General features: G+C 51.6%; 2 protein-coding genes across 2 annotated transcripts; both read right to left on the reverse strand.

Annotated features, from left to right (window-relative positions):
- PRPF8 (pre-mRNA processing factor 8) lies at nt 1-18768 on the reverse strand. The gene is made up of 41 exons (XM_018076715.2): nt 18604-18768; nt 17489-17653; nt 17183-17401; nt 16256-16468; nt 16009-16134; nt 15826-15931; nt 15134-15324; nt 14824-14943; nt 14557-14746; nt 14268-14387; nt 13834-13968; nt 13595-13724; nt 13038-13234; nt 12725-12931; nt 12472-12635; nt 12019-12145; nt 11715-11907; nt 11200-11387; nt 10742-10980; nt 10071-10217; nt 9667-9877; nt 9467-9583; nt 9132-9379; nt 8770-8949; nt 8159-8294; nt 7398-7567; nt 6958-7087; nt 6630-6776; nt 6274-6434; nt 5457-5648; nt 4632-4869; nt 4243-4371; nt 3559-3672; nt 3265-3438; nt 2821-3014; nt 2243-2482; nt 1992-2133; nt 1526-1666; nt 1158-1297; nt 779-981; nt 1-166 (listed from the first exon to the last, which is right to left on the reverse strand). Exons 1-41 carry the CDS (start codon nt 18690-18692, stop codon nt 12-14), a joined length of 6828 nt encoding a protein of 2275 aa, XP_017932204.1. The 5' UTR covers nt 18693-18768; the 3' UTR covers nt 1-11.
- A 2963-nt stretch (nt 18769-21731) lies between these two features.
- Nucleotides 21732-25522, reverse strand: TLCD2 (TLC domain containing 2). The gene is made up of 3 exons (XM_029961271.1): nt 25210-25522; nt 24601-24683; nt 21732-23112 (listed from the first exon to the last, which is right to left on the reverse strand). Exons 1-3 carry the CDS (start codon nt 25520-25522, stop codon nt 22735-22737), a joined length of 774 nt encoding a protein of 257 aa, XP_029817131.1. The 3' UTR covers nt 21732-22734.
- Between the last annotated feature and the right edge of the window lie 27 nt (nt 25523-25549).

The raw sequence follows: 25549 nt of genomic DNA on the forward strand, positions 1-25549 counted from the left end.
CGCGGGCAGGATTAGGCGTAGAGATCCTCGCGGTCGGCCGAGTAAACCTCCCCCTCCTGCAGCAGCGCGAAGTTGAGGAAGTGAGAGGGGCGATGGACCTCGTGGTAAAACTCCTTGGGGTTGGCGAGCTGCAGCTCGTATTTCATGTTGGGGTCATGGCGAACACCTGGAAGAGAGAGACTGTCACCCACCTGAGAGCCCCTCCTGCCTCCACCATCCTCCTGAAGCTCCCTACCCTCACAGGATCTGTTTTTAAGCCCGGCCATGCTAGAAGGGAGAGTTCTAAATCCACAAAATTATCACCTCTTGGACCCCCCCCCCCAGAGATCTACAGTCCATTTCTCTACTCGAATGTTCTGTCTGTCACTTTCATTTCCTGACCCCTTCTCCAGCTGGCTGTGGTGTTCATCATGCCAGGACCTCCCCTCATTTCCCTACTGGGAACTGCTTCTCTCTTGCATTTTCCATTATCTCTTCTGCCTGACAGGGATTAATTATTCATTGGTGACAAACCAGACACTACAGTCCAGACAGACACAGTATCTATTTCTCCTCTCTATCAGTTTGCTCTCTTGCCACCAAAAAATCATTGAGAACTGACATCCCAGTGCTGGTACCAAGGAAAAGTCAGACCACATTGCTGGTATCCCTGCCAGCTGCTGCAAGGAAGGTCAAGCTTTGGAGTGGGTAAGGAATGTTTCCCTGAGGAGCAGCTATTTCCTCCTCCCCAGGCTACTCACGCTGCCTCTTTTCCCATCCCCTTCCCGGGGCAGCTCACCCATGAAGTTGTAGTTCCAGGAGCCCTGTGCTGGGACCATGAAGAAGCCGAGGAAGCGGTCGGACAGCAGCATCTGCACCCTCTCGTAGTGGGAGGGCAGGTACCCCTTGGGGTTGTTCCCTTTGTCCGTGTTCTGGCGACCCCACTCGTATCCACTCGGGGTCAGTTTGTAGGCTGTCAGTGTGCAGGAGCCGGGTGTGAAACTGAAAGGGAGGAGGGATGGGACAAGTCAGACTCATCTGGGGGGCAGAGGAGGGAAACCAGGGATGAGCCAACACTCCCTTTCTGCCAAATTTTATTTTGAGACCTCAGCATGTTCCCAAGCACCGCACCCACAGCCCCCCTCGGAGGGGCACCAGAAAAGCTCCCTGTCCCTCACCTGCAGGTGATGATGATGGTCTTCTCCCCATCCCAGGAGGGGTTGTCAGCCATGACCTTGGCGTGGGTGGTGACGTCCTGCGGTGAGAGCTGAGGGGACTCGTTTGGTTGGGTGTGAATCCACCCCAGAGGTTCCATTTCCTGACAAAAAGGCAGCGGTTTAGAGAGAAATCAAAGATGTCCAAAACAGGACCACTTCAAGCCTGGCAAAAAGCACAGAGACTGCAGGCTTCCCCTCACCTGACCCCACTCAGGCTGGCTTCAGGCCAAGCCCTTTCAGTCCCACATCTGCAAGGGACCAAGGGAAGCTGCCCCACCACGTCAGGTCTCTGTTATTGACCTTCCACCCACCCTGGGAGCTCAACTCACCTTCAGATACTCGTGCTGTGGCAGCTGCCCTGGGAGATGCACAGTCTGGTGTGTTCCCCACTGGGGCACCATCACAATGCACCGGATCTCCTTCACCTGGGGGTTATCTGGAGGGCTCACTCCATACAGGTAACCTGCAATCTAGGAACAGACACATGCCTTAGAGGCCCAGTAGAGATCTCCATGTAATCATGTGAGAGTGGGAACTCCTTATTTCTCTAGGAGAACATCTCCTGGCTGGCAAGTTCTCACTAGACAACATCACAGTCTTGGGCCACAAGGAGCCATCAGGACCTGGCTAGAACTTGGCTGCTCAGATGTACTGCCAGTGCCTGTCTCCAGCACAGAAGGCTTCACATGGACAGCAGCAGGTTCCCAGCCCTTCACCACCAGTTCCTGACTGCCCAGGACCAGCATGTGCCCAGCAGTGTGAAGCACAACTGTAAGAGATTCGCTGAGCACTCACCTGGGCCCGCAGGTCTGAGATGCAGATGAACTTCTTCAACACGTTCTTGGGAAGGATGTAGGTATAACCCGTCTCCTTTATGTCGTCTGACGAGACATAGATGTGGTTTGTCCGCAGGTGGAGGTTGGCAGCAGAAATGGCTCTGCAAAGAGGAGGTGATGATCAGAGGGTGCACAGATCCTTCCTGAGCACTGACCCTCCCTGAGCACTCTGACCCTTCCCACCACCCCAAGCCCTGCCTGCCTTCCTACCTGACCCGCCACTCAGTCTTGGAGGAGAAGGTCTGTGTTTCGTAGTTGCTGGTGGTGGAGGTGATGATTTCATCCCCGTGTTTGTTCACGGTGCGGGTCTGTGTGGCTGTCAGCTGGGACTGCTCCTTGGTTTGCTTCTCAATTTCTGCAATCTGCTGTCTCTGCTGAGATGGGGCCGAGATCTCCATGCCCAGGATAATGTCTCGGATCTCTGACTGTGTCAGGGATGCGACGTTCACACTGGAAGAGAAAATCCACTCAAGTCAGGCACTTGAAAATACATTCTGGACCCTTCTCATCAAGGCACAAGCTCAGAACATCCACTCAGGGTGCTTTGAAAAATGAAACCACAACTTTCTAAACAAGAGAAGGGGCCAAAACACATGATGCTTCGATCAGAAAACATTTGGTGCAAATATTTTTGCGTACCTTACTAGAAAGCAATTAATAAAAACCAATTTCCCTACAAAGCTGATGATTCATTACCACAGGTCCTTCTCACAAGGAGTACTGGTGCCCCAGTTTTAAGAGCAGGAAGGAAAGGCTGATAGGATTACTGCAGCTGCACAGTGGCTTACTTGTTCTTCTTGCCATAGTCAGCAAGGATGAGATCCTTCAGCTGCACCTCCACCTTGATCCACTCCTCATCTGTCAGGGTTGGCCAGATGTGGTGAGGCTCAGTGATGGTCGTCTTATCTGGTTTCAGAATAACTTTGGCTCGATCATTATTCACGTGTAGTGCCCGGAGAATCAGGATCAGACGGGAGAATGCCTTGGAGATGAAAAAAAGATGCACTTAAACAGAAGGAAACAAAATATACAAGGCCCTAGTACAGCTCTCCTCTGTTTGGACACGCAGACATTTCATGGGAAGTGCCAGCGAAATTGATCTGAAGGAAAATCCAGGCAGATTCAGAGCTAAGTGCTCCCAAACAACAAATCACGAGGGATAATTGAAGTCTTGCTTCCTGCCTCATTTACCAGCAGCAAAGCAAAATTACAGAAGAGACATCTGTGCTCACCGTGTAGGAAGAGATGGTTTTCAGCCAGTCATCGTAGAGATTGAAGAGAACCATCTGGGGTTCAGTAGCCTTCAGGATGAGATCACCAAACTTTTCCACTTTCAGACAGGCCTGGAAGGGCAGCTGCAACTCCGAGCCTTTGATCACAATATTGGGGAAATCCAGCAAGTGCACCTGGAGTTTATCAAGAGGAATTAGCTCACAACTACTGCAGAACATCACAGGAATGCAGAAGTGTCCTGTCACCTCCCAAAGGTTTTATACATCCTCACAGAGCAGGATCTGTATTGTTACCTCGAGTGGGTCCAACATGCCCTTCCGAGTCACTATGATCTGCTTCGGCTGCTCCTCCACAGGAAGGGATCGGATCAAGGCAGCCACTTCTTCAGCAGTCTTCCACTTGGCCAACTACAGAAAGACAGCAGGGTTAGAGAAATATCTCCCTGCTAACAGCACAGTCTCTCTGGGAATCAGAGAGATGCAAACCAAATTCTAAAAATACAACTGGAATTTATGGCTTGTTCCAGACCCAGTGACAAGGCCCAGCATTTCCTCCTTACTGATCACAGAGGGCAGTTTCCATTCCTGGAGCTCAGTTACTCCTGACTGGATCAGAAAAAACAGCTGGCTACTCCACCTCCCTGGATTTGCCACCCGAGAGTCTCCTCACTGCACTGGATGTACGGCCAAGTGCAATATGATTTGTGTAACGAGGAGCACTGCACTGTTCCTCAAGCCCTGTTTGATGATGTGGGGTCTCTACACCTCAGAGCCTCCAAATCCTTGCAATGCCTTTGTTCTTTCACTTTTATATCCCATGCTCATGCCTGCCTGAGCACTTGTCACACACTGGAAATTGGAGACCCAAACTCATTAAGAGGCAGGAAGATGAAGATCTTCATGGTGTTTTCTGCTTGAGTTAGTCCCAAGCAGTCAGAGCCCAACCCCAGCTCACACCAAAGCACAGCCAGGCCCTACCTGTCCCAGACGCTTCTGTCCTGCCCACACAGATGTGTGAATGATCTTCAGGAAGAGCTGTCCAGTTCTGGGATTGAAGATGAAAATGGCTCCATTGATGGGTTTTGTGGTCAGATTCCCTTCAAAAGTCTGAGAAAATAAGCAGAAGTGAGAAATACAGGGAGATAAATGTAGCCCACACCTTTACATAACAGCTGACTCGCTGTGTGCTTTGAGCAGGAACTGTACCAGGACTTTTAAGAGCTGCTCTGTGCACACTGCAAAAATCTGGGAACATGTGCTGACTCCCAGTTTTCCATCATGCATGGAAACCTCCGCCCGCCCCCCTCCTCCCAAAAACAGGACATCACAGTCCCTGTCCTTTCCCTGAGACACACTTCTGGCCTCACCTTGTGAATGGTGACTCTGTACACATTGGTGTCATCCACAAACCAGATGATCTGGTTGGAGAAGAGCTCTCCGTAGTTCTGGGAGGAAAGGTAGGGCTCCGTGGGCTCTGAGGAGTAGAGCTGCAGCCCCTTGCGGATCCGTTCCCTCAACACATACAGGGCAGGGTTTGCTTTCATAATTTTGGCCATAGCCTGCTGGATCAGAGGTTTGCTCCCAGGGAACCAGTTCCCATAAGCACTAAAGAAGAAAACAAACAGAAGGCCAAGTTGTTGCCATTAGATGTGAGATGAAGAGACGACAGCCACACACAAGTTCTTCCACACAGCAACCAGGTACCTTTGCACCTGCTGAACGTACAACTTGTACTGCTGTGTGACTTCTGTCGTGTCCCTGGGAGCTGTTCACCTATGGCTTTTCCCTACATCTCCTTAGTGGGAAGCCACAGCATAGACATGCTGCAGTCCCAGAGAAGCTGCACCTTCTCTAACAAGCACACTGCAGCAGGGGCTGCTTGCTGGGACTTCCTCCCTCATTTTCCAGTGAAAAAGCTGTTGCCACTCGTAGGGGCCTTGAAAAAAGGCCTGTCCTTCAGCTCCAAGAACAGTCTGCCAGAAATCTAAGAAAATAAATTATTAATGAACTGAGGGAACAGAACCATTAGTATTGAATGAGCAGACACTGGGCAACCTGAAATGCCCTATCCAACTCACTGCACAGCTCCAGCTCCTGCCTGGAATACAACCCGGTTTGGAGATGCACTAACAACAATCATGAACCAGCGATGACAAAACTACAAACTAGAACAGAGAGGGTGCAGATCTCACCTGTGCAAGTTGTAGGCCAGGTCGATGGCAATGAGCACCCCAGTGGGAGATGGGTAGATACTCATGTTGTCTGTGGTGTAGTCCAAGAACTTGGCTCTCGCGTAGCGCTCGATGTCATGGGAATCGTAGTCTCCCCAACGCAGCTGGATGTCTATCCAGTACTTCTGAGTGGTGGTACTGTCCATCACATCCCTAGGGAGAAAGCAAGCCAGAACAAGTTAATCTTGCACAAAACTTTTCTGCAGTTGCTGCGTGTCTCTGACACAGAGTAACTGCCACCAAGTAGGGACACTGCAGCCAGCTACTATTCCCATTCCATCCTGGAAATGGACTCTGCTGCTCTCCTCATGCGGCAAATGCAGAGACTGGTAACAGAACCAAGGGGGTTCAGCTGCAGGTTTAAACAAAGCAGCAGTTAGTCCGATGTTGTGTAGTCATGAGGGTCATCTCTCCTGGTGTGGTGAGGATTTAGTGAGAATTCGCTCCAGATTCTGGCCCTGGGACAGCTCAGCTTTGTGGGGTGTCCAAAAGAACCCTTCAGAGCTCCTGAGCAATGGGCTCAGGGAAAAGGTCACCCAGAGGAGAGAACAGGAGCAAAGACAGTCTTGGTGTTTTGCAGAGGGCAGAGACAGGAGGTGCTGCAACCACCTACCCAAATGAGCCCTGCACTTTGCCAAGCAGGATTGTTTCCTCCAGTGTCCCCTAAAGAAAACCAACCCTAAATGCCCAAGGGATATGGGCTTTGGGGCTCTGGATGACAGGCTCAGCAGCTCTGCTTTCCAGTAAGATCAAGGAGAGGGAAAAGGGAAACACTCACTTGGAATCTGCAAGCAATGATGGACGCGACACATTCCACTTATAGGAAGCAAAGAGAAGGATGTCTGCACACGAGGAATTCATCTTGTATGACTTCCTGGGATGGATTGTCTCCTTCTGCACTGTCTCAATCTCCAGAGCATCGAGCTCTTGGTCAAACACCTGGAGAAAAGGCAAAGATGAGTTATGTTCAAGCAACCCAGCTAAAGAATCTGTCCTCAACATGGAACTAAAACAGGCAGCCAGGAAAATCCCATTTCCTTCCCTCCTCTGTCAAACTGTTGAAATAGCACTCGCCCTGCTAGAAGAGAAGTGCCTGTGCACAGCACAGAAACAAACCAAGCCCACACTGCTCACCTGACACAAATCCATTACAATGCTCTCATGGATCTTCTGCCACAAGTGAGCTCGGAAAATCTGAATGAGGGAAATCTTCAGGGTGGGGATCTTGCCGTGCATAAAGATGCCTGTCAAATCCAGCTGCACCTGAAACCCAACATACACCTGCAAAGGAAAAGCAGGTGTGAGAACACGCAACAGCACAACTGGTGAAGTTTAAAAAATGGAGCAGCTCCTCTTAAGGAGGTTTAGTTCATCTGTAAGAGATGTTCTGAGGATTAATTAGAACAATTAAACGCTCTCATTTCAGGGGAAGCTCCTACAGGTACAAACTGGAGGTACTTACGTTGGCTCTGTTAATGGTAGGAGACCACCACAGGGTGAATCTTCTGTTTGGAATTTGGTTCAAACCCGATCTCTGGGCATTTGTCAGCTTCTTCCACTTCATGGACTCCTCAAAGCCACTGGCTTTCTCCCTAGAAAGGATGGCCATTAGTTGCACTAGCTGTCCTTCATCTCTGATGACTGCCATGTGCCACATATAATAAAGACAGGGAACACACAGGGAGCACAGAAGATTGTTTCATGCAAAGAAATTTCCATGAAATTCAACTCTAGCCTCATCCCAGGTGCACTCACAACTGAACTACACAATGTGCTCACATGATGACTGAAAAATAGCAAAAGCTCAACGGAATCAGCACAGCCTGAGCCCAGGGCTCCTCCTGGAAGAGGAGCACTACGCTCCAGACTGCAAGACAAGGCCACGTTGAAGTTTTCTCTTACCAGAAGAGACCCTCCCATGTGGGGAAGTAAGTGCCCTTGAAGAGGGTGTGCTCCAGGATTCCTTCCACCCCACCAAGAGCCTGGATCATGTCTGTGCGGTAGTTGTTCAGATTCCACAGTTTGCCATCGTGGCGCTGGTGTGTCCACCAGAACGGGTTCTGCTTCAGCACCTGGAGATGACAGTGCACCAGTGAGCAGCCTGGTGTTCACATCATTTCACTGGTTGCACTTAGTGTGGTAACCAAGATGATGGTGACGATGATGGCCACGAACATGTAAAAAAACCCTCATGCCCTCAGTTCTGGAGGACACAGCTCATCTACAACACGAGTTCTGTCAGTACAACTATGCAATTCAGACTGGGTAGAATCTAAGGTGATGATTTCATCTTTCAGGAACTGGCCTTCTATCATTAGAGGCTTTAAATAACGCATTTTTCCAATGTTATTAAAATTTAATATTTTTGAATGTTTGGTTTGGGACCATTTTTTTCTCTCTCCAGAACTGATTTCTTACTACGCAGTTGTGCCAAGTGTGATGTTCCCCAAACACTGCAATCAATCCAAATGCTTCAAAAGTGGATAGCTACGAATTCTGGAGCATTTGGTTCTCAACAGCCTCTACCAGTCCCAACATGGCTTTAAGTTCTTCCTGCAGCAGACAGACAAGTGCACGTGCAATAGTGCAAAGTGAAAGGACTTCGTCTGGAAGAGGTATCTTTGAACTTCATACTCAGGTGAAGAGAAATCCCCAGTCAGTACCTGATACTGTTTGAAGTCAGTCCTGACTCTCCATCCTTTATCATAAGCCAGGGTGTGCCGGTCCTTCTGGAACAGGGTGTTGATACGAGGAATTCCCCTGTCCCATGAGTCCTCCAGATCCTCCAGCGTCAGACGCCTGAAGAAAAAAGTCCCCACACTTTGTTACTCTCAATTTTACAGCAATGCATTAATTATTAATAACAATATCACTTGATGATATTACAGAAATAGCACAGAGCTTGGGGCTCTGGCAGGGGACATTCTAAAATGCCAAACACTCAGCAAAGTGCCTGCAACCATCACTATGAGCACTATGAGCACAATGATATCAAACAGGCAAAAGAGAAAGCCTCTGTAAGTGCACAAAACTAACTGCAAATGGGTCTGATATCAGCTTTCCCTGGCACCAGTGGCCATACCATTTCCTTTAAGCTGTGCCACGGGTGCACTTGCTGCTTGCAGAGTCCACACCTCCTCTAGAGGCAAGGCAGCAGCTTTGCAGGCAGACTGTGGCTGGTACCACAAGGCCTGCAAGGTCTCCAAAATCCCCAGACAGCACAAGACTTCACACAGCTGCCTGTCCTCACACACAGACACACATGGCAACAGACCTGTTCTGGGCTATGGCCTCCTGGCGCTTAAGGGCATACTCTGCCCACACCCTCTGAGAGTCAATGAATTCACTTTCCCATGGCTGGATGTAACGATACAAATTTGGGATGAGCTGGTCCTCCTCGTGACTCATTCCCGAGCGGAAGTGAGTGATGCCAACATCTGTCTGCTTGGACCACCTGGAGCAAAGAGGCACAAGAGTGAGGTAAGGGGGACAGGGCTTCACAGGTCACTGCCATGAGTTACTGTAAAGGCAACATATCTCTGTAACATGGTGTGGTTTAGCACTCCGATATTTTTATGGGAAAGAGCATCTAAGAGAACACCCAACCCATGCAGGCATTAGAGCAGCACAGCTCACCTCAGGTCAGACTGCGGGATGAGAACGTGGCCCATGGAGAGCATGCCCAGCCCTCCCAGCTCTTTAGGGGTGTAAAACACCACTGGAGGAAAACGGCTGGGCATTTTGGAATTCAGGCCGATTTTGATTCGAGTCTGGATTTTATTCTCACACTTCACCAGCAAATCAAGCAACTCCTGAGTATTTACAACGGCTTCCCGGAAATATGTCATCAAGCCAATCAGAGCTGTGTTCCATTTATTGACAATCTAGAAGGGAAAGGAAAGGTTAAGTTTTCAGCTTGCCCCCCAGGCATCTGCAGGAAGCTCTTGTCACACATCTCTCTCCCACCTTACCTTAGTGAAGGTTGTGGAGCCAGATGCCATGAGGATCTGCCTCACTCTGTTGTGAAACCTCTGCATAGACTCGTCGTCCACACGCAGGAAGCACTGAGCTGTGCGCTCCTTGGTGACCTGAAGAGCACAAGCCCATCAGTTCCCTCCTGAGACTGTAAGGGAATCCCAAGCTCTCCCATCCCATCAAACCCTCATCCCACCTCGTTCTGCAGGTTCCAGACCCCGTCCTTGTGGGTGAACTCCTCGTAGCTGGTGCGGCACTTGGGCAGGATGCGGCACTCAAAGCCACACATGTTGAACAGCAGGTTGGGGTTGTCCTTGCTGTACACGGACACGAAGCTGTTCTCCCACTGCACCGTGGTCACCGACCGAGGCAAACGGTTCTTGATGTCCCAGAATACAGCACGGCCCCTGGAAAACAAGATGTGCACATCTCACAGCTTTCCTAACACTACAGTCTCTCACACCCACCACTCACTGTCACAACTCCAGCACAGAGCCCTCACTTCCTTCATCCTGAGCACCCATCAGCCTCCAACAGTTATTTATCACAACTAATTTTCCCACCCTCCCACCACCTTTTTTTCCTGGCTGCAACACTTACAGGTTCACATCATGTTTCATGAGGCGCATCCGAGCGTCCCGGGGCCAGCACTTCTTGTTGTTGTAGCCTACAATGTTCTCGTTGTTGGGATCTGGATGCTCTGTCAGGTACCGCTGAATCAGGTCTCTTGCCTCATCAGCTGTAAATCTGGAAACACAGAGAAAAGGATCTGGAATTACATTAACTTCTCAGAACACCAGCCTGGCCAGACAGATAAGGACTTGCTAATGGGCAGCTGTTTATCACAACGTTTTTGAGGTAACTATCACATTTCTGTATCCTCCCACTGAAGGAAGCTTCAGTTTCGTTAGCATAGAGCAACCCAAGACTGTCAGGGTTAACTTTCCACGAACAGACATTAATTTTTATGTCCCCTTGTTGGGAATCCAGAAAAGACTTATTTCACCAGTCTCTAATTTACCAAATCTCTAACAGTTGAACTCTTGACATTGTTGTTTCTACTGGTGTAGAAAAGCAAACTGAGAAAGTAAGAGGAGCCATGTGGACATACAGTTGTTCTGGGAAGTGTCAATTCAAATATTCCTGATCTTCCTTAGCAAAGGGAACAAAAGCCTGGAGTAGGAGAACACCAGTTCCCCCTTTCACAGCATCTGCTGGCAGATACCAGAGCAGAAGTTCACCTGAGGAAAGCAGAGCCCCAGAGATCTCACCTGAAGAAGATGTGAATCCGGTCAATGTATCTGCAGAAGAGGCGGATGGGATGGGCCACCTCTGTGGCAATGTCCTGGAAGCTGAGGAAGTCATTTGGCATCTGGGGAGGCCCAGCCATTTCACTGGCCCGGTGCAGACCCAGCACCAGCAGGTCCATCACAAGCCCATAATACTGGACAATGAAGGAAGCAAACTGCAGCCCACGAATAATCCCGTAGGAGTTTGTGTGATTCATGTCCTGAGGAAATGAAGGGGAATTGTGAGAACCTGTCACAACACATCAGAGACCTTTCACCCGAGCAGCTGCTCTTTAGCAGGATGCAGAAGGCTCTTCTTACTCCCTCATCACTTCTTTCTCTGGTAGGTCTTTTGTTCCCTCCTCCCCCATGGGTTCAAAACATCCTTGACCCCATGGGTCCCTTTTACCACAGACCCCTTTCCTGACAGCAACCATCACCTTGTAGTTGATGACCACGTTGTTCTTGGCTGTCATGTAGTCAGCAATGTTGTGATCAACAATAAGACGCAACAGCCTGTTGAGCAGTGTCAGGTCAATCTTCTCATACATCTTCTCAAATCGAGATTCCAGCATCACGTTGCATTCACCTTCACTTGTTTCCCAAACATCTTGCAGATTATTAATGCCTGAGGAGACAAACAAGCTTGTTGTGTTATCTGTCACATCAGAGTGCAGAAGCATCCCCTGGGCACGGTCAGGTCCTGTAAGTGCCTGATTTTTCAGACTCTGGACTTTGCAGTCTATCCAGAAATGGGAACAAAAATATGTAATCAACCATGAATGCTCCTTCCCCAGTATATATGTATATATAACCTACAAAATACAGTCTGTGATTGTAACGACTGTTGACTGCAAGTTGCAAATATAAAACCTCAGCTCCCAAGGGGACTCATAAGACACAAAGCCCGCAATAGGAAAAATAACTTTTCCATGGAATCCAAGACCCCACTAACCTTGGCACCACTTGTACACCAACAGTGGGGGAGGTTCAGTGTCAGCAGGTTTGATCCACGGAGGGAAGAGTCTTCGCTTATCAGCCTCATACCACAAGTACTGATCCAGATAAGCATCTGTGATCTTCTCCAAGGGCTCAACATCATACACAGGGACTAAATGGCTGTAGAGATCCATGAACTCAATTCCCACCTAAAAATAAAAAAGAAGAGAAAAAACTGAGGCTTACAGTTGACAAGAGAACATTCAGCTCCTGCATGCAGCATAACCTTTAGCATGGTCAGGCTTTCACCAGACACTCACCTCCTTGAAGGCTCTCTGGGTCAAAAGGTGTCGCTTGATTCTGGACAGAGCTTCGTGGGGATTATCATAAGCCTGTTCAATCAATCCCAGTTCCTCTCTCTGTGATTGATTCAGGCGTGATTTCACACTGAAAGCAAGAAAGAACAGCTCAGCACCTACACATGAACAGACTAATGGCCACTGCATTGAACTGATGTTCAACCAAGCAGATCCAGACAAGATCTGTAACTCTTCACAATCTACATCCCCAAGCTGAGAAGCATGGCATTAGTTTTGCCCAAGTGAGAGTCCACAAGGAACTCCCAGTCAAGTTGGTAGTACCACAACCTACAGCTTTTACTAGTCCATCAGGATAAATTTTACCATGCTCAATCTCAGGAGAACAGATAACAGAACAGCTTCAGGACCCTTTCCCAGTGCCCCTGCAGATCACAATCACTTCCCACTGCTTACCTGTAAGCCTCCTTCAGCCTCTCCAGGGCTAATATCAGCAACTTGGTGTCATGCTTGTAGGACAGCGGGGGGAAGGGAATGGGGGAGAACCTCCTGCTCTCCAGCCAGTGCACTGTGGTTGTGTACACAGCAACAGCCTCTTCCGCAGTGATGTACGGCCCGTCCTGCAGAACCACACCACCAGTGTCAGTCAGTGAAAGCTTCCCCATGGAAACAGCACCAATCTGGGCAACCTCAGGGAGGACAGAAGTACCTTCAGGTAATTATGCTGCCGTTCCTGCTCAGCTTTTAGGTAGAGCCTGGTCAGTCGGCCCAGGTTCTTCTTGCAGACGGTTTTGTCCACGGTGGCACCGCGGCGGATCCGCTCCCTGTTGTAGTGAGCTGTGTTTGTCCACCAGTCAGCCTTTGCCTTCACATACCTCAGGATCATGTTCTCAATCGGAGTTGGCAGACCTGGCACCTGGGCAGGGACAGTAAGTTGAGGGGAGCAGGAGTGGGAACCTCCCCAAGAGCAGTTCCACCTGGGACACGTTAAACTGAATCAAAAGGCCAAGCTAGAGACTTACCTTCCAGGGAATATTGGCCTTCCAGCACCGCCAAGCCTCGCTCAGGTGCTGCAGGATGGTTCTGGCTTTGTTCTGTTTGATTCCTTCTGGCATCATGTCCAGAATGTCGTGCATCACGGCTGCCCTCAGCTCCAGGTCAAAGTGAGACTCCACACGCTGCTTCGTGACGGTCTTCGCAACGCCCTTCGAGTGACGGCCTGGGAAAACCAAAGTCCTTCAGGAATTCTGACACCACTGGGCAGTGATCCTCCTTCTTCCTAACACAGGAGTGCATGGAAGTGTAGGATGTCTCAAGAAATTACACTGCCACAACATCACTGATGAGTTTGGAGTAGGTGATTAGGAGGCTATGGACCCCACAGTGCTATGGAGCAGGGAATTCCACTCCCATTTGGAATCTATTCTGGGGGAACTGATCTTTTAAGAGCTCTAAACCAGCCAATAGCTCTTGGGATTGACATGCAGCATGGATAAAGACAGTGGGAATAGCTGGCAAGTAAACACTATTAATCTTTACCACACACTCCTCCCACATCCAGGATTTACAGGATGCTGACCTTCAAACTGCCTGGCCAGCAGATTCCCCAGCCAGCGTTCCAGCAGCGGGGTGATGCCCCTCATGAAAAACAGCCACACTCTCCAGCCTGGAGCCCAGAAGCCACAGCCAGGACCTTTGCCCACAGGCCCCTGGAAGAAGAGAGACACCGTAAGGGCAGGTCATTACTGACACTCCAGAATCCCCCCCTTGCTGATCAGTTTACGTGGGGCCACCATTACGTGGGAAGGTGGAACTTACTGTGTTAAACCTGTAGTAGATGAGATGTTTGAGGTCCTTGCACATACGAATCTGCCTCATCAGTTTGTACTTGTACCGGTACATGCCCGTGAGCTGACCCACGTGGGCAAAGATGTACTGCAGACCATCTGCCAACTGAAACACAGAGCACAGTCAGGGATAGCAATAAACACCTCATCCACTGCTCCAGCAGCCAGGAGCAGTGTATTAGGCCATACAAAGTTCCTAATGCTGACTCATACAATGATCAATTCTTATAAACTAGTATAAAAGCAGAATTTCACACCACGCTGCATGTTTTTTTCCCCTCTTCTCCATAACACTGCAACGTTCAGTCACCTTGTGCATTCCATATACACCACTTGCCATATAAGATATTCCAATCCTCCTCTCAACTTCCCCTCATCACCTTAAATATAAAAAAAAGAGCCTACCTGAAATGCATCCACGTTTCCCAGTCTGTACTGGACATGGCTGTCCACCACCAGCTTAGTCAGCCGCAGGACCTCTCGGCACAGATGGAAAGCGTTACCAAAACGGGATTTTTTTCTTTCCTGGATAAGACAAAATATCCAGAATTTTTGTAACAATGTCATAGAAGAAACTACTCCAATTTGATCAGCCTGTACAACAACTGAACAAGTTGAAGCACTGTGGCCTGTCTTACCGCACCAGCTACTCAGTAAACTCTGCTCTTGAGTACAACAGCACATGGACTGATACCTTAGTGGTGAGGGTCTTCACGGGCTTCAGGTTGAAGTTGTAATCCAAGTGAAGGTAGTTCAGGTTCTTTCTGTGGATCAGCAAGTTCAGCATGTTGTAGCCCTGGCGACACACCTGCAGGCCCACTTCCACCCAGTCCAGCTTCGTTGACTGGAAAAACTTGGTAGCCTTGAAGGAGCGGAACAGGTACCTGGAGAGAGCAGAGACTACACTCAGCTGAAACCCCTACACAGACCAGCAATCCCCCCTCGAACAGACCCCACTCACCTCTTCTTCTGGGCCTTGGGAGGTCTGTGCTTGAGAGCATTCAGAACATAGTATTTCAGGAGCTTCTGGTAGGAGACTCGCACTTTTACTGGCTGGCCTGCCGGGCAGTGCTCACGGTACCTATGGATAAACCACACTCCAATGTTTCAGGTAACTCACATTCCTTACAGAATGAGTCTCCAGAAACTCTCCTAAAATCTCTAGAAACCAGTCACAGCAGGATGTATTTATTTCATTTCCAGTAACAAAAAACCACTTTGACAAAAAGTCACAATCACTAGAACAGTCCCTTGCCCAGGAAAGAACTCACCAATTCTTGACCAGTGGGATATCAAGAGCTCTCCGGGTCCTCCCAGACCTCAAGTTGAAGGGCCTTGGGGCCCACAGCAGGGCAATGCCATTGGCTGTGTTATCTGTGTAGAGTGGGGTATCCTTCAGGAAAGGTTCCACAAACTCTGGCAGTTCAAACTCTTCATCGTCGTCAGGCAGCGGTTCCTGGCTCTGAAATTCAGAAGCACCAAACGTGTTTCCTGGTTGCTTCAGCTCAGTTTTCTGAGTTAACCAAGCAGAAAACAATTCTTTGCTCTCATGGAAGTGGCAGTGTTGAGTATCAGAGAAGCAAAAAGCACTCAACAAGGCAAACTCTGGCTACTAGACCCTGAGATAGGTGCTACAGAGGTAACTCCAGGGAGATGTCAGCTCCATGAAGGTTACACCAGGGCAACCAAACAGATAAATGAGCTGTCAGAAGACTCTAAAATAATACCGTTAATTAGGCATTGGGCTTTATCCTACAGGGGCCATAGGAAGCATCTCTGTGCAACTCCAGAAGTAGAAAAAGCCTCAAATGACAATTGTGGGGTTGTCTGTCAAAGGGCTTGACCTTCCGAAATATCTATGCATGTGTGCTGCTATCAGAAGCAAGGTTACAAACGAGATACTAAAGCCCCATCACCTCCCCAGTGTAGGGGTTACTACAGACTCTCCTGGCCAGTGACTCACCTTGACAGAATGTCTGTGTGAAATGGGGTTGATCAGCGGATCGAAGTAAAAAGCCGGGAGATCAGGATCTTCTGTTTTAATGAAAACGACGTTTGGAGTATGATACCTACAACACAAAACACACATTAGAGCATCCTGACAGCCTTCCCCTTCTCTCCTGGCTCTGGGGGCTGCTGCACTTACCAGGTGAGGTGGACGTGGTGTGGCAGGTTATTGTACAGGTACGGGAAAGCAATTTTGTACTCTGTCCTGATGGGCTGCCTGATGATAATTTTGTTGATGTCATTAAATTCATTCCAGTCTTCATCCCTTAAACGAGACAAAAATATGCTGTTATACAAGCACTGAGGGGGACAGAGAGGCAGTTTGTGCCTGGAAATACCCTTTCCTAGATAACCACTTCTCTCTCTCTCCTAAACCCAACACTTACTGAAGATTGATGTCTCTAACAAGGGGCTCAAACTTGGGACCTCCAGGAATAGCCATGTTCAGTGCCTTGGAGGTGAAGAAAGCTTTCAGGTCAAACAAGTAGAAGTAGTTGTCATCCACAAGGTCAGTAAGCAGCTGGTTGGCCAAACGGTACAGGGTGGACATCATGGGCAGGGTGAACTGCCAGCGCTGGTACGTCGAACCGTTGACATACCTGTGAAGGACAAAGCATGGACATCCTGTGTGTGGAGGAGAACTGGGACCAGAAATAACCCTCACTCGTGCAAAATATCAAGGACAGGTAGCACATGGGCCCCTCTAGCCTGAATGAAAGGCTGCAGGACTGTTAGAGACCACTACGGACTCCTTCTGCCCAGAAAATGCCAACTGCTCCTCTCCTCCTCCATGTCCAAGCTGACACAGAACATCCATGCATCCTCAACAAATATCAATTTCAAATTCCAACTAGATAATCCAGGTTGTCATCTTTATGGCATGGTAAGAAACACCAGTTTTAGCACTTAAATGGGCAGCAGCCCTCCGGGGCTCATCATTTGCCCTTGCTGGATGATGAATCATAGAATGGTTTGGATTGGAAGAGACCTTAAAGCTCATCTTGTTCCAATCCTCTGCCATGGGCAGGGACACCTTCCACTAGACTAAGTTGCTCCAAGCCCCACCCAACCTGCCCTTGAACATTTCCAGGGATGGGGCAGCCCCTGAGCTACCCGAAGACAAGAGATAACAGCTTTACATCAATCAGGTTCTCCCTCACATCCTTGAGGGAAGTTTTTTTTTTCTCCCCACCAACATCACAGGTAGCTCAGCACAACACAACCAAAGGTAACACACTGCTGTGCACAGGTAATTCACGTGGTGTGTTTGGTTTTCCCCTCTCCCACTGAACTTCACTACCAGAGCCACGTACTTCCTGTTGTCCTTCAGTGGCTGGTGGTCGTAGAACCAGTCCAGCACAGGGGCATCCTCCTCGGGATCCAGCTCGAGCTGGATCGCTTCCAGGGGCTCCACATCCAGGATGTTATCAGCATAATCCAGAGGGGGCTCTTCATCATCGAACGGGGGGAATCTCATCCTCTTGAAGTGACGCCTGTCCCTCTTCTCCCGCCTCATCATGATCCACATCGACCTGCGGGAAGCCAGAGATGGTTAAACGAGGCTTTTAGGGTGGAAGCACAAGAGTTTTCCTCCCTGGATGAGGGAAGAAGGCACCTACCCCCACTGAGCAATGTACACAGGCTCGATGACCCAGGGGATCTCGTTCACAAAGGAGATGGCACCGGTGATGTGGTAGAGGACCGGAACGTCTCGGATTTGCTCCCAGGGCATTGGCATGTTCTCCAGGAGCTTCAGCACAGCATGAGGCATGTACTTCAGGGCTCTACAGTCAGAAATCGAGGAAAACCAGGGTTGGAACTGGTCTTGAGAACAGCCATCCTGCCACAAACCTTCACACCCTTCCCTCCTGCGCACTGCTCATCCAACCTGTTCACAAAGGCTCCCAGTGACAAATCCATGAACTTCCCACTCTATCTTTGGGCTTCATGCACTGCACTACCAAAAGGCTTTCTACTGATTTGGCTTCCAAGAATGTTACAAACAAAGATTAAGTTTTTTAAGGGAGTTTCTGGAGTTTTTATGGGTAATGGTGAGTTAGTGCAACAGATCATGATGTGTACGAGACAGCTCTCTGTACCCAAACAGGAAAGATGCACTCAGGATGCTTTTTAATCCTGAAAAAAATTATGTCAGCTACTTCAAACTCTCCCTCAATGTCTTCTAAGACACTGTATTGCCCAGGGCAAAGTTTTTTCTTATAAATTCAAACCAACAACTCTTTTTGCTGATCCTCTTCTGCACTGATACCTCAGGGCAACAAATGAGCTACAAGTGACAAAGAGAGGCCTTTGGAGAAGGGGTTTTCCTTTCCAGGATGTATTATCCTGGGTAACTTTTTCCTCACAAATTCAAAGCCACAGCTTCCTCCACTGATACCTCAGGACATCCTCACTGAGCTACAACTGACAGGGAGAGCCCCTTCTCCAAAGGGTAACAGGTCATTCAACGATGTGTTATTATCCAGAGTAATGGGTAATTAAGAGGGTTTTTTTCTCATAAATTCAAAACAACAACTCTCTTTGCTGATCCTCTTCTGCACCGAATCCTCGGGGCAACGGATGAGCTACAACTAACACGGAAGAGCCCTCTGGAGAAGGGTCTCTCCCTTTAAACCATCAACAAGGAGCTCTTACAAGGCGTCAGAGAAGGATCAGAGGAGGATGCCCTCGGTTCCCCAGGTGCCACATCCCGGGGTATGGGGGCGTCCCTTACCCCAGGTAGACGCGCTTGTCGTGCCGGAACTTCCTGTTGGTCATGTCGCCGTGGTCGCGGATGATCTTTCGGACGTGCTCGGGGGGCATGTCCTCCTTCTGCGCATCCACGAACCCGAATTTCCTCTTCTCCGCATAGCGCTTGGCCTGCAGCTGCTGCCACTTGCGGGCTGCGGGGACACAGAGCGGCGGCGCTCAGGGCCTGGCCCCCCCGCCCCCGCGGGAGCTCCTAGCGCGGGCCGTACCCACCTCTCCTGCAGCTTCTTGCTCGGACTGTTAGTCGGGCAGCGGACCATCTGGCTGTGGGCACCGCGGCGCAGCCGCCGCGGTACGGAACACGGCGGCCATGGGCGCACGCAACCTGCGGGAGTTGAGAGGCTCAGGCGAGGTTCGCGAGAACGCCGCGGAAGCCCCCCGGCCTTCCCCCGCCTGCCTCGTCCCGGCCCCGCCGCCCCCCGCCCCCTCACCGCGGCCCGGCCCCCCGCGCTCCCCTCACCACAATTGGTCGGCCCCGCCAGCCGCCCTCGGAGACCGGAATGGGAGGACGCGCGCCACTGCGCTGCCCAATTCAGCTTCTATCGGTGCAACGTAAGAGACAGCATTGAGAGGCCTATCAGAGGCCGAGGGCCTGGAGCAGGACTGTAGGCGGAAGAGGAGGAGAAAGGTATGTGGGTCCGCCCGTACGCTGCATTCCGATTGGACGGAGGAAACGCCTTACAGCGCGCGCCGGCCTCTGATTGGACAGCGCCTGACTCGTCACACCCCGCCCCGGCGTAGGGCGCTCGCTGCTGCAGGCGCCCGGACGGGGGGACCGGACCCCACCGTAGGTGTCTATGGCAGGGACCCTCAATCGAGCACATTCCCGGGACATTCTCCGTCGGGACATGCCCCCCGGGCCTGTAACATCCCCGCCATTGGGGCAGACCCGCCTACCAGCCTCCCCAAGGGGCTGAACCCCACCCCACTACCTCCGGCGGGCAGGAGGATGCTGCACCCCAGGGAGTGATGCCTCCCTCTTCCCAGCACTGCCCCCATGGCCATACTATGGCCCCTAATCCCCTAGCAAGTAGCCACCCCCCACCTTGGTGCCCCCTTCTTGCCCCCCCCTAGCCCCCAGAGCTTGCCCCTCATCTGTGAGAACACGAGGCTCAGCTCGCTGTAGGCACAGAATTGGGTTTAATGTGTTGTCACGGGTCACCCAGCAGCTGGGCACTCACACCCCACCAGGATGGAGGGTCCCCTGGGGGTCCCCGTGGGGACAGGGGGCTGTTTTGGGGGGATATCGCCCATTGGATGTGGCTGAAGGGGCTGTGAGTGGGTGGAAGGCTAGGGGGTGTTTCCCTGACAGAAGCTCCCTCCAGCCCCATGATCCCCTGAATGAGGGCAAGGGAGGGGTAGGTCCTTCCCAAAACCCTTCAAGCTAAGGCTGTGGTGCTTTTCATCAGGATGGACAAGCACAGGGTATCCCCATGTCCGACCTCAGTGACATGCAAAGCTGCTGCTTGTTCCACCTCAGCCCTGCGGGAAAATCACGGTGGATTACAGGCTCCAAAAACAGGCTCCCCTGACCCCCAACCCCACGTGCCTGGGGTTCACAACATCCATGTGACAGCAGGAATGTGGCAACACAATCCAGGCCTTGAGAAACTTTCCTGGTGTGGGCAGAGGCCGGAGGGCAGGGCACAGATCAGCAGAGCAGCTCCGGGAAAACTGGGCATAAACAGGTCAAACCAAATGCCTGGATGACAATTCCGCTCTAGCTGGGAGCTGTGAGCAGCACACTGCACCTAAACACCACTTGAGGTGACAACCCCAAACGTGGAGTAGGTGTCTGCAGCACCTGGAAGCTTTCCCTGTGCTCTCCACAAATAGAAACGTAAGCGGCTTTGGCTGTGCATTGTCTCCCACTGTCCATGGATCACTCGTCTTTCCCTGCCCAGCAGGAATGTGTCTCCCTCCTCAAAACCCTCTCTCGAGCAGTTCCTTGTGCCAGCTTGTCCCCAGGCTTTTCAAGCCAAATGAGGGAATTTGTGTTAAAGCTTATTTGCCACACAGGAAGCACAACTCATGCAGTGGATTTCTCCAAACTGGTACACGTAACTCCAAGTGGGATGATCTCGTTACATACACAGTGCTGGGCTGCTAGGGAACAGTTCAGTGTGTGAGAATTTGTGGTGAAAGGGAAACGTGGAGTAAAATATATTTAAAAATTCTGATTCCTTGTCCTAGGGAGCCTCCAGGGACAGGCAGAGGAAATGAAATGGAAATAGTTATGCTGTGCTGTGTCCTGCTCTGGTCCCTCGATTCAGGAAGGACATTGAGGTGCTGGAGCATATGCAGAGAAGGGCAATGTAGCTGAGGAAGGGTCTGGAGCACAAGTCCTGTAAGAAGAGGCTGAGGGAGCTGAAGGGGCTCAGCCTGGATAAAAGGGGGCTTGAGGGGGGGACTTTCTTGCTCTCTAGAGCTCCCTGACAGGAGGGTGGAGCCAGGTGGGAGTCAGACTCTGCTCCCAGGGAACCAGCAATAGGACAAGAAGACATAGCCTCAAGCTGTGTCACAGGAGGTTTAGGTTGGACATAAGGAAGAAATTCTTCACATAAAGGGTGATTATACATTGGAATGGGCTGCCCAGGGAGGTGGTGGAGTCACCATCCCTGCAGGTGTTTAAGGAGAGACTGGATGTGGCACTTGGTGCCGTGGTCTAGTTGATGTGCTGGTGTTTGGTCATAGGTTGGACTCGATGGTTTCGGAGGTCTTTTCCAACCTAAATGATTCTGTGAGAAGGCAGGAAGCTTTGCTGCAAGCCAGCATCCCTCAGGGGGAATGGAAGCAGCGAAGCCACGGGCTGGGTGCTCAGCCCAGAGCCTGCCCTGGCTCAGAGCCAGCACCACCCTGACCCCACAGGTGACTCGGTGCAGGAGGGCTAAAGGCAGGGCCACAGCGGGGCTGGCTCCCATCCTGCCACCATCCAGCCTCCCTATTGCCAGCTCCAAGGAAAGCGCAGCCTTCCCTTGCCTAGGAGGGCAGGAGAACATCAGCAGGAACAGGAGAAACCTTCATCTTCCTCCACAGAAAGGAGAGAGGGGGGAAAAAAAACCCAAGAGAGGTAGAGTGTGCCAATGTGCAGTGTATTTTCCCTCCATGGCAAGGAGACATGGGATAAGGACTGTGCTGAGCAGTGACACCCCTGGAGTGGGCTGTGATGCTGAGTCCTTTTTTCCTCTAAGTCCCTTCCCCTCAAGCCATTTCATTTACAGCCATTTATTAAAAGCTGGTGTTAGTAAGAGCCTTTGCTGGTGGGTAAGTGTCGGGCTCTGCAGCACAACTTGTCATTCCTAACAGATGTCTAAATCCTAAAGGTGCCTATGCCTGAAAACTCCACATCTGTGGGAAGTGGCCATCACATAACATCATCCTTCCAGCAACTTGCACTCTCCCAAGCTTGTTTAAGGGCACTTCAACTATGTGAGACAAAACAACATGAAAAATGTTCCAGTTTTCACAAGAGGGTGGTGCTGTAGCACCCACTGCCCAGTGTTTTCCCCCTGACCTGGACACCACCGTGGGCAGCAGCCCACCCAGCCAGGTCTCAGCCTCTCCCTCCATCACCCACCTGGGACAATCTCCTCGGGGAGGGTCCATCAGTGCAGGATTTGGCTTTTACTGGCCTCGAAGGCCTTCTTTCCTGGTGGTGCTCCCATGGGAAGTGCCACAAAGGATGCAGTGTCCTGTGACTGATGGGACGCTGGGGGCTGCAGCACTGACGGGGTTAGAAACACACTGTGGTGTCTGGATGTCCAGAGGAGCAGTGGGGAAACAGTGCTCCACTGCTCCCTTCTCATCTCGGTGGTGCCCCGGGGAGCTGTGAGAGCTGTCGAGGCTTCTCTGAGCAGCTCCCACTTGTTCAACCACGTCATCCAAAGGTCTTTGGGGAGCAGAGCCACAGTGCCTGTTCCATGAGCACCTTCTCTGTCGTGCAGGGCCCAGAACCTTCAGCCACAAGAAAAGCCTGGATGCTCTGTTAGTGCAGGCCCTCCACACAAGGTATTGAAACAGCCACATTCACCCTCCACCGTGCTTTGCTGTGGGTTCAGAGCAGCTCATCCCCCTGACCCCGCAGGGAAGGGGGGGGCTATTGTTCCTTCTCCCGCTGCACGTCCCGGCTGGATCTGAGGAAGTCACTGCGCAGCAGGCGGTAGAAGAGGATGATGTTCATGGGTGTCATGATTGCCATGCCCACCATGCCCACCGCGTACGTCACCGGGGGCACGTTCTGTCGGTTGAGGAAGAGCCAGCGGGTCATCCAGGCCAGCGTGGCGATGCGAAACACCACGTAGGTGCCCAGGTTGACGATGCTGTTGAGGCGGTAGCAGGTGGTGTGCACCAGGTTGGCCATGAGAAGGATCTGCCGCAGGTGGAGGAAGATGGAGTTGATCTCCACCAGCAGAGCCACGAGGGCAAAGCCGACGTACTGATGGAGCAGCACAGCAATTCCAAAGCAAACAATCACCTGGAAAGGAGGAGGAAGAGAGGCTGGTTGTTCTCGGCTGCTGACAGCTGGAACCTTCTAGGCTGGGGCACAGCACGGAGCAGAGGTGGAAAGGATTATTACAGCAGTGCCAGGCCGCTGGTCATCACCCCACACATCTCTGCAGCATCAAAGCCTCCGGCCAGTGCTGCAGCCTCAGGAATAAAGTAAAGCCTTTTCGACCTTTGCATGAAACCTGAGTGTTTTTTTTTTGTTCCAGTGGGAGGAGAAGGAAAACAATTCTATAAGCTCCAGGTTGGCAGAGGAGACAAAGCAGCCTGACCTAACCCTGGTTTTGTGGCCTAGGGAATGCAGTCGGGTGTGGCCCAGCAGGTTTTTCCACACACAGTGAATAGGCAGGAAGGGAGACGTGTAGCCCAGGGCTACAGTTGGAGCTGGCTCTGGGATTCTCCCGGGCATGCTGCAGGGATTAAGAGGCTTTGGTGTATCAGAGAGCCCCGTGGGATGCCCTGAGGGTGGCCTGAAGCTCCCTGGGGTTGCTGGGTGCTGCAGCAGAGGACAGGGCTCTTGGGGGCAGAGCGGGCGATTCCTGCCCCGCACCCTCCCTGCCAGGCAGGGATACAGGCTCTGCCTGCCCACACTCCAGCACACTCAGTCCTTTCTTTGGTTTATGCCATTAATGCTGTTCTCTGTACGGGCTCTGTAATGAGATTATCTGCTCCCTGTTAAGTCACTGTCTTGGCTCGAATTAACTCTATTGTGGAGATGAACTTTTGGTTCACTGGGCTCTGTGAGAGAGCAGGTCTGACCACTGCCTCCCCTGTCTCATCCCAGGTAGGTCTCAGCGCTGTCCCTGTCCCCCACCCCAGGCCTTGCACACCCCTCTGCCTCCCCATACCCCACAGTGTCTCTGCTACTCAGCTCCAGGCTGTGTGACCCCCCAGCCCTGCAGCATCCCCAGTCTTAGAAACATAGAATTGTTTAGGTTGGAAAAACACTCCAGTGTCTGGACATCGGAGGTGATCAAAGAGAAAGCCATGCTGGGTGCAGCCAGAAGGCACTGGTGTGGGGGGTCCTGCACCACAGCTGCTCCAGCCACCCCAGCCCCAGATGATGGGAAAGCACCTCGGGGAGTGTGAGGTGGAAGCAGGGGCTGTGCAGCCCTTCCTGGCAAATGCTCAAGTGGCTGAGAGCCAACAGGAGCTGTGCTGCCAGTGTGGACACCTGGGTCACAGCCTGACCACATCACTGTTATGGATCAGCCCCCCCAGCCCAGCCCTCTTTGCCCTATGCTGTGTACACGTGTTCTTTTCCTACCCAATCCCTGGGTGTCTTTCTGCAGATCCTCAGAGAGTATGTGTGTCCTGCAGTCTGGGCTCCCCTCCCCAGGCAGAAAAATCTGTCAGATTTTTGTAACAGGCAGCAAATACCCACACTAACAGCAGCAGGAGCCCCACTCATGTCCCCCAGCCCCAGCCTCCCTGGTGGTGCATGTGCTGGTGAACTCACCACAGAGTGATGGAAGAGCAGCTCCCAGGATTGGTGAAGTTTCTGATTGCACAACATGTCCACAAAGTCTTCAAGGAAATAACCTGGGATCAGAGGAGCCATGAGCAAAGAAGGGGACCAGGAAGGGCTGTGCCAAGGGACCCCCACGCCACAGTGGGCTCTGCACCTGACTGGGCTGGGCAGCCCCTCTGGGGAAGTGATGGCCACAGCTGTGTGAGTGGTGAGTCACACGCAGAGCACAATTACACACAGCAGGAGAAGGAAATCAGTGTGGTTTGGGTCCCTCTTGCAACCACTCTGTAGGACATGCCTCTTGGAAGAGGCACTAACTAACTCCACCAACACCATATGGGCACTTTTGGGATGCCCCAAGCCCTGGCTGCCCCCCGAGGGCAGTGGTGGGCAGCCTGGTGCCCTGTACCTCCTGGCCGCGGGTGCCCTGAGACAGAAAGGAGCCACTGTCCTTTGCAAGAATAGGGCGATTGTCTGAGGTGCCTGAGGCATCGCTGCCTGCGACGTGGCTTGAGGGGCTGGTGTCAGGCACCGACGAGCCCAGGGAGACCTCCCCCGGGGGCCAGAAGAGGGGGAAGCCCACTCCCCCCACCTCACCTACAGACACGGCGACCAGGCTGTGCGCCCCGGGCGGGTGTGTGCCCACCAGGTCCTTGGACAGCTCGGGGTGGAGGTAGAACCTGCGGAGAAGTTGGGAGTGATGGGCAGTGGCTCTGGTTCCCCAGTGCCCTCCCAGTGCCCTCGGTGCCCACCTTGTTCTGCTGGTCGACCCATAGCCACCTCTCTCCTCTTGCTTTCCCTGGAGTCTCCTTATCCCCCGCTGCTTGGTGCCTCCCTGTCCCTCGGACCTTCCTCCATCTCTCGGTGCCCCCCAGTCTCCATGTCCCCACACTCCTCGTGGTCCCCCCATTTCTCCCCGGTGGGCTCAACCTCCCTC

The sequence above is a fragment of the Manacus vitellinus genome, unplaced genomic scaffold, assembly GCF_001715985.3.
Source record: "Manacus vitellinus isolate BGI_N305 unplaced genomic scaffold, ASM171598v3 scaffold_32_pilon, whole genome shotgun sequence".
NCBI classification, from domain to species: Eukaryota; Metazoa; Chordata; class Aves; order Passeriformes; family Pipridae; genus Manacus; species Manacus vitellinus.

What these genes read in the sequence shown, in the direction of transcription:
- PRPF8 (XM_018076715.2), bottom strand. Translation starts at nt 18,692, where the DNA reads ATGCCCCCCGAGCACGTCCGAAAGATCATCCGCGACCACGGCGACATG. An exon ending in TTGTAATGGATTTGTGTCAG is followed by an intron (nt 6,435 to 6,629) that starts GTGAGCAGTGTG and finishes CCTTTTCTCCAG; the next exon opens with GTGTTTGACCAAGAGCTCGA. An exon ending in GACTATGGCAAGAAGAACAA is followed by an intron (nt 2,483 to 2,820) that starts GTAAGCCACTGT and finishes TTTCTCTTCCAG; the next exon opens with TGTGAACGTCGCATCCCTGA.
- TLCD2 (XM_029961271.1), bottom strand. Translation starts at nt 25,522, where the DNA reads ATGGGGGGACCACGAGGAGTGTGGGGACATGGAGACTGGGGGGCACCG. An exon ending in CCTGGTCGCCGTGTCTGTAG is followed by an intron (nt 24,684 to 25,209) that starts GTGAGGTGGGGG and finishes CTCTGATCCCAG; the next exon opens with GTTATTTCCTTGAAGACTTT. An exon ending in TGCTCTTCCATCACTCTGTG is followed by an intron (nt 23,113 to 24,600) that starts GTGAGTTCACCA and finishes CCTCCTTTCCAG; the next exon opens with GTGATTGTTTGCTTTGGAAT.